Below are 11900 nucleotides of genomic sequence, written 5' to 3'. Positions count from 1 at the left end.
TTTATATTTAGATATTGCAATTATTAAACTTTACTTTTACCAAATTAATATTTAGATACTATTTTATATTAGTTTACTAAATTAAACTAAAAATATTAATAAATTTATCATTAAAAAGTTTATAAATTCTATGAAGAAATCAAATTAAAAAAACTTAAAACTTTAGGGGCCAAACACAAATTTATCCTTTTTCTTAAAGACTAATTATAGTATCAAAATAAAAAAATGTAAAACTTAAAAGACCTTAAAAAATAATTTTACAAAATTTAGAGGTGCGCGGGCCCCTGCCACCCCCAAGTTCGCCTCTTTTATCGGTTCAAGAATTTGGGCGCAAATTAGCTGTTTGGATAGCTTTCTTACGGAAGCTACTGCAATTCTTTTTGGGTGTTAAATGGCTTCCAGATTTGAACATGTTGCGAGTTGTGGAGGATAACGATTGTTTGTTTGTTATTAGATATTTTACAGTATCAATTTTGGACCCCTAATAAATGAAATCAAGTCGTTATGTCCCGAGTATGAGTTTATTCAGTTTAAACATGTATATGGTGGCAATATAACTTTTTAATTTGCATCTGTTGATAATATTTTTTAATGGATGATCAGTTTAGATACACTCTTTTTTCTGTTCGTCATTCAGATGAATGATCTTTAATGAGATATCCAGTCTATAGAGGAAAAAAAAAAAGACGAAAGGTAAAATATAGTAGATGGAGTAAATAATGCATAAGGTTCAACACTTTCCAAATCGTTATAAAAGCTCTAATAGCAACAAGAAGGAAGGCGTGGAGTTACGAGAAGTTGAAGTGGAGTGGCTTTCAAGTTTGTCATTCCTATGGCTTCACTCATATCCACTGCTTCTTCCAATGGAGTCTTCAACTCAAACCCCTGCACCACACTTGCCAGTACGAGTTCCAATACTTGAATCCCAAATGAAACCCCGGGGCACATTCTTCGCCCACTTCCAAACGGAATCAGCTCGAAATTCTTCCCTCTAAAATCTATATCTCTGTGGGTTGTCAGGAACCTTTGGGGCCGAAATTCACAAGGGTCTGACCACACTCGTTGGTCGCGTTGAAGTTTATAAACATTTATAAATAGTCGGGTCCCTGCAGGAATGTGGTAGCCACTAACAGTGCAGTCTTCCATGGATTCATGGGGCACCAAAAGTGGTGCAGCGGGATATAAGCGCAAAGTTTCTTTGATGATTGCTTTAAGATAGACTAAGTTCTCCATATCTGATTCTTCGACCAGTTTGTCTTTTCCTACATGGATGTCTAGTTCTTCTTGTAATTTTCTCAGTTCATCCTTGTTGTTGAGAAGTAAAGACAAAGCCCATGTCAGTGTCACCATTGTTGTATCCGAAGCTGCTAAGATCAAAGCCTGCAATAACGACAGAAAACCAAATCACAAATGCTTGAAAAGGTTTCATATATTATAACTCTTTTAACTATTATTATAGATTCGGACCAACCAAGCAGGTGGCTTTGTTGATGGTATCGGCATCATGTTTCTGTGTATCAGTGGCGATTGAAAGCATAACATCCATGAAACCATCATTGCTCTTGTTTAGTTTATCTGATGATCTCTTTCCCTTATGATCTTTTAACCATCCCTCGGCGACTTCGTCTAGCTCTTTTCTTACTTTTTTCATCAACCGCTCGTCTCCTCCGATATCGAACCATCTTAAATAAGGCAACGCATCGGATACCACAAATTTCCCACTCAAATCAAAGAACTCCTTCAACGCTGTTTTCCATTTTTCACTCTCTGCATCGTTAGTCGAACTTGGAATCCGTTTCCCTACTATCATCCTTAGAATCACGTTCAGAGTTGCACTCTTAAACCATTTCTTCATCTCCACCAAAACGGTATCGGATCCATCTTTCTTCTCCTCCCAAAACTGATATAACTCTTTTAGTGATGTTTTGATCTCAGATTCTCGGACATGTCTTAGTTGTTCGAGGCGGTGGGTGGAGAGGAGCTCAAGAGTGGCAAGTTTACGCAATTGACGCCAGTGGTTTCCGTAAGGGGCGAACCCAAACATGGCATGATTGTAACTCAAGTACTCCATGGCAAGCGTGGATGGACGACTGGCAAAGGCTTTGTCGTTTATGGTTAAACACTCTTTAGCAGTTTTGTGATCACTGACAATCAAAGCTCTATGAACACCCATCTTGATGGTGAAGATAGGACCGCATTTCTCAGCCATGTCGCTTAGGACTATGTGCGGTGGTTTGGGTCCTCTTAGGAGATGAAGATGGCCGATTACAGGCCATGAATTTCCAGCTTCTGGTGCCTCTCTCTTTTGGGTTATGCTCTTTAAACTAGTTTTTAATATCCATACAAGTGCGAAAAGAAAGATGGACAAAGCAAGAATGGGTGGAAGTGATGAAAATGAATGAAAAAGATCCATTTGTGACTTCTCAGAAGATTGGTATGTGCTGGTTGGTATACATATAACAGGCACCGCAAAGGAATTTATTAAACTAGGTTTGGATCTACAGTAAGTTTACATCCGTTAAAAACCGAGATTAATTATTGTAATTATTGTAATGATAAAATTGAATATTGTAACAGTCGATTACACGTTTATTTTTATCTCTTTCAATAGGTCAGATATCTATTTTTGGATTTCAACTCTTAAAAAAGAAATAAATAAAAGTAACTTCAAATCATAATTTTATACAATTTTTTCTCTTTGAAGCCAGAGATATAACAGGTGGAATTGTGAAACGTGTGTATCTTACCATCATGACACTTGGAAGAACAAAGAAAAGTCTTCCATCTGGATGTGTTTCGCGCTTTCTTATTAACTTTACTATAAATTATATTTTTAATTTGCAAAATTGGAATTTATGCAATGCCTTATTATTGATGGTAAGCTTACTAATATATGTTTGTGGTAAGTTTTATATAAAACAAAACTTGTAACAGCTTATTATCATGAGCTTACAAAATTTTTAATGCAACATCAATATTTTACTTTTATTATTAAATCTTGACTTAAAATGATTAAAAGCAATTTATTTGCTTGGAAAGATTTGAGTGTTAAAGTTTTTAGAAGATTGTTGAACTCTTTTAGGGTTCGGAAAAAAGAAGGGGATAATATATTTGAAAACTATTTTTTTGATTTAGGCTTTAGATTTCAGAAAAAAAGAAAAACACAAGATGAAGACTTTGAAAAATAAAATTGTTCTAAAAAAACCTTCCAATTTTGATTATTTGAATATGAAATTTTTGAGTTTTCTGGTGAAAATTTTGAATTTATTAGACCAAAGCTTTAAAGGGTGAAGAATATGAAATTTTGATATACTAGTATCATGTTACAAACCTTTGTACCTATTTAGTTTGAAATTTTGGTATCCATTAAAAATTTTGATATTTCATTACAAGTTTTAATAATGATTAGAAATTTTGGTATCTAATTATTCCCATAAAACTTCCAAAATTTATAATGGGATACCAATATTTCTAACTCAAAACCAAAAATTCTAATATGTACAAAAAATTATAATGCGATACCTTAATATTTTTCCAAATCAAGGTCCATTTTTCAGTAAAATTGTTTTAATCTATATCATATATATATGTGTGTGTTTAAGACCCGAGGTTGACGTGGGCAACTATTTAATAATTATTATTTAAATAATTGTAAATAAATAAAATTTGAAATATTTAGATTAATTTTGAAAATTTTGTAAGAAAATAAAAATATATAAAATTATGATAAAGATAAATAATATCATATATTATTTAATTTAAATTTAGGATAACTAGATATATAAACTTTTAATTTTTAAAAATTCTAAAAAATCTATATAAATGTTGTATAAAATTATTCTAAAAAATAATATTTTAATTTCTTTTTCTAGGTTCTCACTTTCAATTATTATTTTATCTCTATGCGATCAATTTTTTTAAAATTTTTAATATTGATTTAAAATACAATCAATTAAAGTATCACACGACAATATAAAATGAGATCTTAATGGAGTCTTTAGAATTAATAGGGGTACTTAAGTTATTTTAAAAATATAATAAGGACACTTAAATATTTTGAAAAAAAAAATTAATTTTTCATTCAACTCCTATCTGTTTGAAATAGTTTGCATCAAAAATTGGAAAAAGAACCCTAAGGTAAAATATAGTGAGAGACATTCGAAAGATATCATTTTTAACTTAAAAAATTAAAAGCATTTCTCACTTAAAAAAAAAAGTAAATGTTAAAATTTTTGGTTGAAGATATTGAGTCCCACAATTAGGCAAGAAAAGGAAATTTAGAAGACAATATTGATATACCAAAATATATCAACAAAATTTGGTATATCACTAAAAAGTTCAATACATGCTATTGGACCCCAAAGGAGGTGGGAAAAGGAAGATTTTGAAGTGACCCACACGCACCAGCAAAATCTTGTAATATATTAGAACAATTAACATTTAGGCTCCAAATGATTTCGGGAGATGATTTACTTTTTTTTCTATTTGGATGAATCTGTGTAAAATATTTTTTGTTGTTTGATAGATTTCCTGAAAATATTTTTCGAAAAAGCTGTTTTTGCATATATTAATAAATTTATATTTTAAATTGTTTTTACATATATTGTAATGATTTATTTATAAATAAATCAAATTAAATATATAATAATACTCAATTATAATTTTTTATTTAGATAATAATTTTTTACTAACATTAATTATTTTTCTTATTACAAAATTATATAGTATTACAATAAAACAAATTTTACAAATCATTATTTATAATTATTTAATAAATATGAATCCTATACATCATAAAAACTTTAGGGCATGTAAGCTATTCGAGGACATGGATTGGTAAATCAACTTTTGGTCTTGATTTATTTAAAATTAAATATTTGAACCTATTATTCACAAAAAAAAAATTCTACCGTGGACCTGGATATTAAATATTCAAATACTAATAATATCCGCATATACGACTACAAACATATCCATATTAGATAAAATAAAAAATTAAATATCTGAACTGAATCCATACTATCCATCATCTCAAGTGACTTCAACTTAGAATTAGAGAAATGTCTGCCTCATTTCGAGTTCATCCTGTCCTTGAGGGAAAACCCAAAAACTAGATGGAAAAGAAATACAATACCAGAAGCAGTCATCAGTTCAAACAAATGGCATTAAAAACATTGATGTCATTCTACATATTATGGGGATCAACTCCATTGTCAAACAAACCCAATTTCTCACATCAAAGCCATGACGAACCTTTTTTTTTAATGCCACCATTAATGTCTACAAGCACTATGAACCACTTCAAACATTTTTCCGACCTATACTAAAGAGTACAATTACATGTCAAGGATGAGCTGAAAGGGACAGGTGATTTTCCTGGCATACTATATAAAAATATTTTCACCTCTAAAATGCTTCTGCGTCTATTACAGACGGGTTTAACCTGAAAAATCAATGGCCATTATGGCCTGGAGTCTTTTATTATCAAACCCTTTCGAGAAAAACCTTATCATGTAATGGTTCTCTCTCTTAAATCAATAACCATTCTCCAAAACAATGCAAAACTTCAAGCAGGTATCTGGGGTTATCCTTTTTTCTTTCTCAGCCAATTTGTTCACATATAGCCCCCATTTCCATATATTACCCTTCAGTTACAACCATTCCTGCCATCAGGAATCATTTTATGGGGATATGGGCAGAACTCAAAAACTGACCTCAACCGACAAATATTTTACACTTCAGATTGGGATTATATTTGGGCACACAAGGGCAGCGCAAACCAAGTTGCTAATTGTAAACACTATAACCTGTTAAAGCCTATGCATCCTTATTCTTAATCATTAAATTGAAGTTTCTGGTTTTAGAAGTCATGTCCCTACTGAGGAGCCTGCAAGTTTAGTGGCTGTTTGTTGAACTGAGCAAAGGGCTGGGAGTAGAGAGAATTCATAAAACCCTGCAAATGGATAGACATAGATTTAATACAGAAAAAGAACTTTAAAAGGTCAATGTGTGTAGCCCAAAAATGAAGTGAGTTTTAGCCGACAGACAATGACTAGCAGTTCAAATTCACAAGAATATCTGGGCTACTTTCTAGTTAGAAAACGAATTTTAAAATCTTGCAAGCTTGATAATTTTATAGACAATAATTTCCTATCAATATGCGATAGTACAAGAAGCAACCTGAGACTGAAGCTGGTTGGGATTCACACTAGAATCAATCAAACTAGGTCAGAAAACAATCATTGAAATTACAAATCAATAAGCATGAGAAAGAAGTATAAGAAAACTTAAGCCAATTCAAAATGCATAAACAAAAAATGCTCGTAACAGCAGCACAAATACATGTACAGACCAACAAACAAATGATCTATAATACATATGAAAAAGGGGAGTGATTACCTAGGACACAAAATTAAACACTATCATTCAATTGAATCAAAATACACCTACAAACCAACAAACAAACATAAATTTATACTAAAATCAACGACTAAATTCTCTTTTGGAAAAAACAAAGGTATTAGCTGTCTTGTTATGATCATGAATCCATTTACAATATCAGATATGATTTTGTCATTTGTATGTTATTACATGAAGGGATACCATTTAATATAACACTAACTTAAAAATAAAATGAATATAGAGTCCAAAACTAAGGAAGTTGATGTTAATGAAGGAAAATGCTTCTTAAGCCTATGACAAACTATTGCAAACAAAAACAATTACAGCCTATAACATCAAAATTAAGAAAAGAAAGATAGATAGAGACATTGAAGCAAGAAGTGACAAACACAACAAGCAAAACCACTTAAGTTTCGGGTTTTAAGAGCACTAAAAACTAACCTCCTACCTTAGTAGATCTGAGAGAGCAAAAGAAACACTTGTATTACAAAAGCTATTTGGATTCAACTTGAAAAAAACTTGAATTCATCTTGACCATCGTCAAATCAAGCTCGAGATAGTGAAAGAGCTGAATTTGAGTATTTGAGTCAAGTAGTTTAAGAGCTTAATCGATCTTTTTTTATTTTTAATTACTATTGTTTCAATTTGAATCCAAACTTGAGTATAAAAACTGGGTTTATATTTTACTTTAATTGAGGCTCATCCAGCTCGATTATTATCTCAAATTGCTTTAGCTATAAAAGCAAAATTCAATCAAACTCAAGTTGAGCTTCGTCTCATTGAGAAAGAACGAAGCATCATTGAACTTTCCATTCTTGGCATAAGCATGAATTATTAAGTTGTAAATCTCCAAAGAAGGTCGAAGAAGCGGTTGAGGCACTACAGTAAATCATTTTCCAGAAGACCGTAACCTTCCATTTCTTGTAATGCCTCGACCACTTCTTCCACCATTCTTTCTTCACATAACAATCCTATGATCTTATCATAGTTCAATTCAATGATTCTTGATTTCTCTATGTTCTTCCACATACGAAAAACCTATTCACAAATGCATAACCATTAAAAATCAAAGAATAATCGAATAGAAAAACTAGAAAACATCCCATGTTTTGCAATATTTTGTATTTTCCCATCCATTTTCTATCCCTTTCTCAGTGACCAAACAGAGTGCCATTTCCATTCGGTTCAAATAAAGCATCAAAATAATCATTACAACCATAGAACCCAACTTCAAAACTCAATAAAAATTTGAACTTTAAGGACTACCTGTATTTTCTATATTTTCCCATCCATTTTTTAACTCGAATTTCTCATTTTCCATTCCTTTCTGAGAGACCAAACAAACTGTCCTTTTCATTCAGTTCAGATAAAGCATAATAATAAATCATTACATACTTATAACCCAACTTCCGTATGTAGTAAAAATCTGAACTGTAAAGACTAAATTCACTGTATTTTCCCATCCGTTTTCTAACCAAACTTTTCCTTTTTCCATCCTTTCTCAGAAACCAAACAAGGTCCCATTTTCATTAAGCATCATAATACATCATTACATCCTTAAAACCCAACTTCCAAATTTAGTAAAAATCTGAACTTTAAGATCACAAAATTATTAAAACACAGAGAAAGAGCAAAAAGAAAGGAACCTGGAGGATTTCATTGGATTTGAAGGCATGCCTGAGAAATTTAATTGCAGCCCAGAAATCATTTTTGGTTCAATCTCCATCATCTCCAAGTATTTGCATAGGGCAAGAGCCCTCCTTCTCCAACTTTTCAATTAAAGCCCTGAGCCTCCGGTGTTGATGGTAAGTCTCAACAAGAAGCGTGGTATGGGTTTTGGAAGAGCAACCATCTGGCGGCCATTGATGGTGATGAGCGAAGAGAGGATAGACAGCAATAATGCCTGGTTGATTTTCGGAAGTGGGTTTGGATGAGAATCGATTTCTTGTTGTCACTATTAATTGAAGATTGCCATCTCAATGTAACTTTGCAGAAATTCATGATCATTCAAAACAATAGAGAGAGAAAAGGATAACAGAACCTGTTGATAACAAGCACGTCTAAGAAGAAGAAGCACACCCAAGATGAGGAGGAGAGGGTGACGTTGGTGGACGAAGAGAAAATGAGGAGGAAATGAAATGAGAAGGAAATGAGAGGCTGACCCAAGAAAGGGAATGGAAAATGTCTTACAGAAATAAAATTTGTAAGATATTTTACGTAGAAATGGGGACATTTTTCCGTGTTTTTGAAAATGAATTCTTGAAAATGAATTCTTTTGGTCAAACAAACACGGTAAAAGAAGGAAAATGTTTTCAGGAAAATCAATTATTGACAAATAAATAGACCCTTAGATATTGCGATATAAATTTAGAAGCAAAGGCCAATTTTACTAAAAAAACTCGATTTCTAATATTATTTATGGAAATGGGCCACTTAAAATATTATTTACTGAAATGGACTAAAAAACTCAAAACGCATCTACGTGGAAGCATTTTAAGGAGAAATTTCATAAAAGCGCCTCCTCAAAGGAGCGCTTTTACCATATCAGCAAAACGAGTTGACGTGGAAGCGTTTTAGCCCATGTTTTTCTAGGGTTTTTGGGTTATTTGCATGTTAGAGCTTAGAGTTTATGGGTAAGGCTTTTGAAAAAATAAATTAGGGTTTAGGATTTTTGAAAATTAAATTTGGGTTTAGGATTTTAAGGTTTAGGGTTAGGGTTTTTGAAAAAAATAAATTAAGGTTTATGTTTTTTAAAAAATAAATATGGGTTTAGGATTTTAGGGTTTTTTAATAGGTAAGTGATGTGTTCTGAAAAAATTATTTTGGCTAGATGGATTTTTTTTTGTACAATTAGTAAATGTACAGAAAAAGCTTCTAGCTGGACGCTTTTTCTGTTCAGTTGATTTTGAAAAAATAATTTTAAGAAGATGGTTCTAAAAAAATATTACGAGATTCACAGGAAATCTGATAGTTGGGATTGAAAAACGCTTCAAGCAGAATGCACTGTCAGCAAAAGTACTAAAAAAAGCTCCCAACTGGACGCTTTTTTCAGTAGTGTTGGTGATAGTGCATCCCACTATCCCTTAGGCTATAAATAAGCCAAATTTTATTCTCTTGTTGCATAAGTTACAGTAAGAGAAATTTAAGAAGTTGAGAAGGTATAAGTTGATTTATCGTATTAATATTTATATGAATCATTATATTTTTGCATAATATTTTTTGTTTTGAATTTCTTTCGACAGATAATTTGGTTGAAAATGAGCGAATGTATTAGTGTTGTTATTTACTATGATGGTGAGGTCAATGACACTGAGAATGACATTATTTTTTTTATCGAAGAACACAGCGCAACTAGTTTTTAACCAGAACATATATTTGACAGAACTTCGTAAAAGAATTAGGCACAAAATCTTCGAAACGACGCCAATGAGAGTTTCATCTATTAAGTATCGATTTTGTGCTTTGGCTGATCCCGTGACATGTGACTCATTTGATATCAAAGGAACTCGTGTCTTGGAAGTGATGGTACAAACTCATCTCGCTAGTGGATCCTACCTTGACTTATATGTGGAATTTTCATCGCCAAATGAAGCACTTGTGACTTCAACATCTACTGCTGTTAGAGAGAAATACATGACCCCTGCCCGACACTTTGTTAGTGAGAGGCAGAACACAGAAGCATCCATTTTTGGTGGCAGTATGGAATACACGACCCCTGCACGACACTCCATTAGTGGATGGGACACGCACCTCGGTGGATGGGACCTCCTACGTTGTAGATGTTGATGTGTCGGATAATGAGTCCGATGTGGATTCACCCCAAGAGCCCGGCCTCAATGATGTCGAAGTTGCATTATTTTCTGAACCAGAGCCTGTTCCAACCGAACCTGAAGACAGTGAAGAAGGTTCAGATGAAGAAGAAAAAATTTGCAATTCATGGCTTACTCGCCTCCAGCCCACATGCATAATGTCTATCTATCGATAGATGATGTTTTGGAGTTTCCAGATCTACCATACAGGAGGCATAACCACACAAGTTCATCGTTAGATTTGGGTGAATTTAAAGTTGGTAAGGAGTTTTCCAGTAAGGATGGTTTTCTCGGTGAATTGAAGCAATATAGCATGATGAACGGGGTTAACTACCACGTGGTTAAATCCAAAAATGAAAATTTTGAGGCCAAGTGTGCAGTGCGAGACGGTACATGTTTATGGAAAATCATGGCTTCGGTTAAGAAGATGACAGGGTTGTGGGAGATAAAGAAATTTAAAGGTCCACATACGTGTGTTGCCAATACAGTATCACTGGTTGTTTAGGGTTTTTGAATATTACTGTTATTATTTAATGTTGCATTATTTAGCATACTCATGGGTTGACAAGTGTTTCACAAAATCATCCCAAGATGGATTCAGATGTAATAGCGAGTTTAATATTACCGACGGTGAAAGCTGATCCCAGGACTATTGTGTCGATCTTAATTGCCAATATTCGTAGCCAATTCAAGTACATACCTTCTTATCGTAAGACTTGGATAGATAAGCAGAAGGCGTTGGATAAGATGCACAGCGGGTGGGACGCTTTATACAATGAGGTATGGCAGTGGTGTCAGATGCTAAAGAAGTACGTCCTAGGTTACGTAACAGACTTTAAAACGGTTCTTGCGTACTACAACGACTACTTGCTCCGTAGATTCCAAGTGTTCAAATGTTTGTTTTGGAGCTTTAAGTAATGTCGGGATGCATTTGTGTACTGCAAGTCATTGGTACAAATTGACGGTACCTTTATGTATGGTAGATATACCCATCGACTATTGCTAGTCATGGCACAGGATAGTGATTGGAGGATTCTTCCAATTGCGTTTGCAATAACACCGGGGGAGTCAGGTGACGACTGAGATTTCTTTCTTTTTAGGTTGAAGAAGCATGTCTGCCCCTAATCTAATATCTGTGTTATATCGAATCGAGGCGCTGAAATACTAGCCCCAATTGAGCAATAGGGAAGCCTATGGGATCGCACACACCATCGGTATTGTCTAAGGCACGTTGCGTCCAACTACTGTGAGCAATCTCGGTCTACCACCGAACGATAACAAGTGACCAACATGGGTATTTAATCGCCACCAATATTATTTGGTTTGTAATATTCAATTTGTTTTGAATGGAAGAGTGATATGTAATTATTGCTATCCACTTATATTGATAGAGTATGAGATCAATAAGGACTATTTTCATGAAATGTTGGCCATTTTTGCAGACAATTAAAAATCAATGCCCAAACTATCTCTGTAACATACCTTTCGCTACATGGGGGTAGTCAACTATTACGCGCTAGATTCTTTATTGGTTCAGCTTCAAGTCGGGGTTGTGGTTGTTCGGGATCAGCTTCTGGTTGTGGGTGTTAGGAGGATAACCCACCTCGATAGAACAAATATTGCGGAGGTGTTTGCATCACCCTCGGCGAAGGTGTTTGAATCTTATAAGGCGATGGGGATTGGAAATGA

General features: G+C 33.5%; 1 protein-coding gene and 1 long non-coding RNA gene across 2 annotated transcripts; both read right to left on the bottom strand.

The window, feature by feature from the left end:
* Positions 1-613: 613 nt before the first annotated feature.
* Positions 614-2489, bottom strand: LOC107921852 (cytochrome P450 CYP82D47). The gene is made up of 2 exons (XM_016851687.2): positions 1472-2489; positions 614-1380 (listed from the first exon to the last, which is right to left on the bottom strand). The coding sequence occupies exons 1-2, from the start codon at positions 2411-2413 to the stop codon at positions 760-762; spliced, it is 1563 nt and encodes a 520-aa protein (XP_016707176.2). The 5' UTR covers positions 2414-2489; the 3' UTR covers positions 614-759.
* Positions 2490-5026: 2537 nt separating this feature from the next.
* LOC107921011 (uncharacterized) lies at positions 5027-8669 on the bottom strand. Its single transcript, XR_001690896.2, has 2 exons — positions 8049-8669; positions 5027-5953 (listed from the first exon to the last, which is right to left on the bottom strand). It is a non-coding gene; the product is annotated as an uncharacterized lncRNA (long non-coding RNA).
* Positions 8670-11900: the final 3231 nt, after the last annotated feature.

Source organism: Gossypium hirsutum, chromosome D01, assembly GCF_007990345.1.
Source record: "Gossypium hirsutum isolate 1008001.06 chromosome D01, Gossypium_hirsutum_v2.1, whole genome shotgun sequence".
Taxonomy (NCBI): Eukaryota; Viridiplantae; Streptophyta; class Magnoliopsida; order Malvales; family Malvaceae; genus Gossypium; species Gossypium hirsutum.
This window is presented reverse-complemented; position numbering and strand designations above follow the sequence as displayed.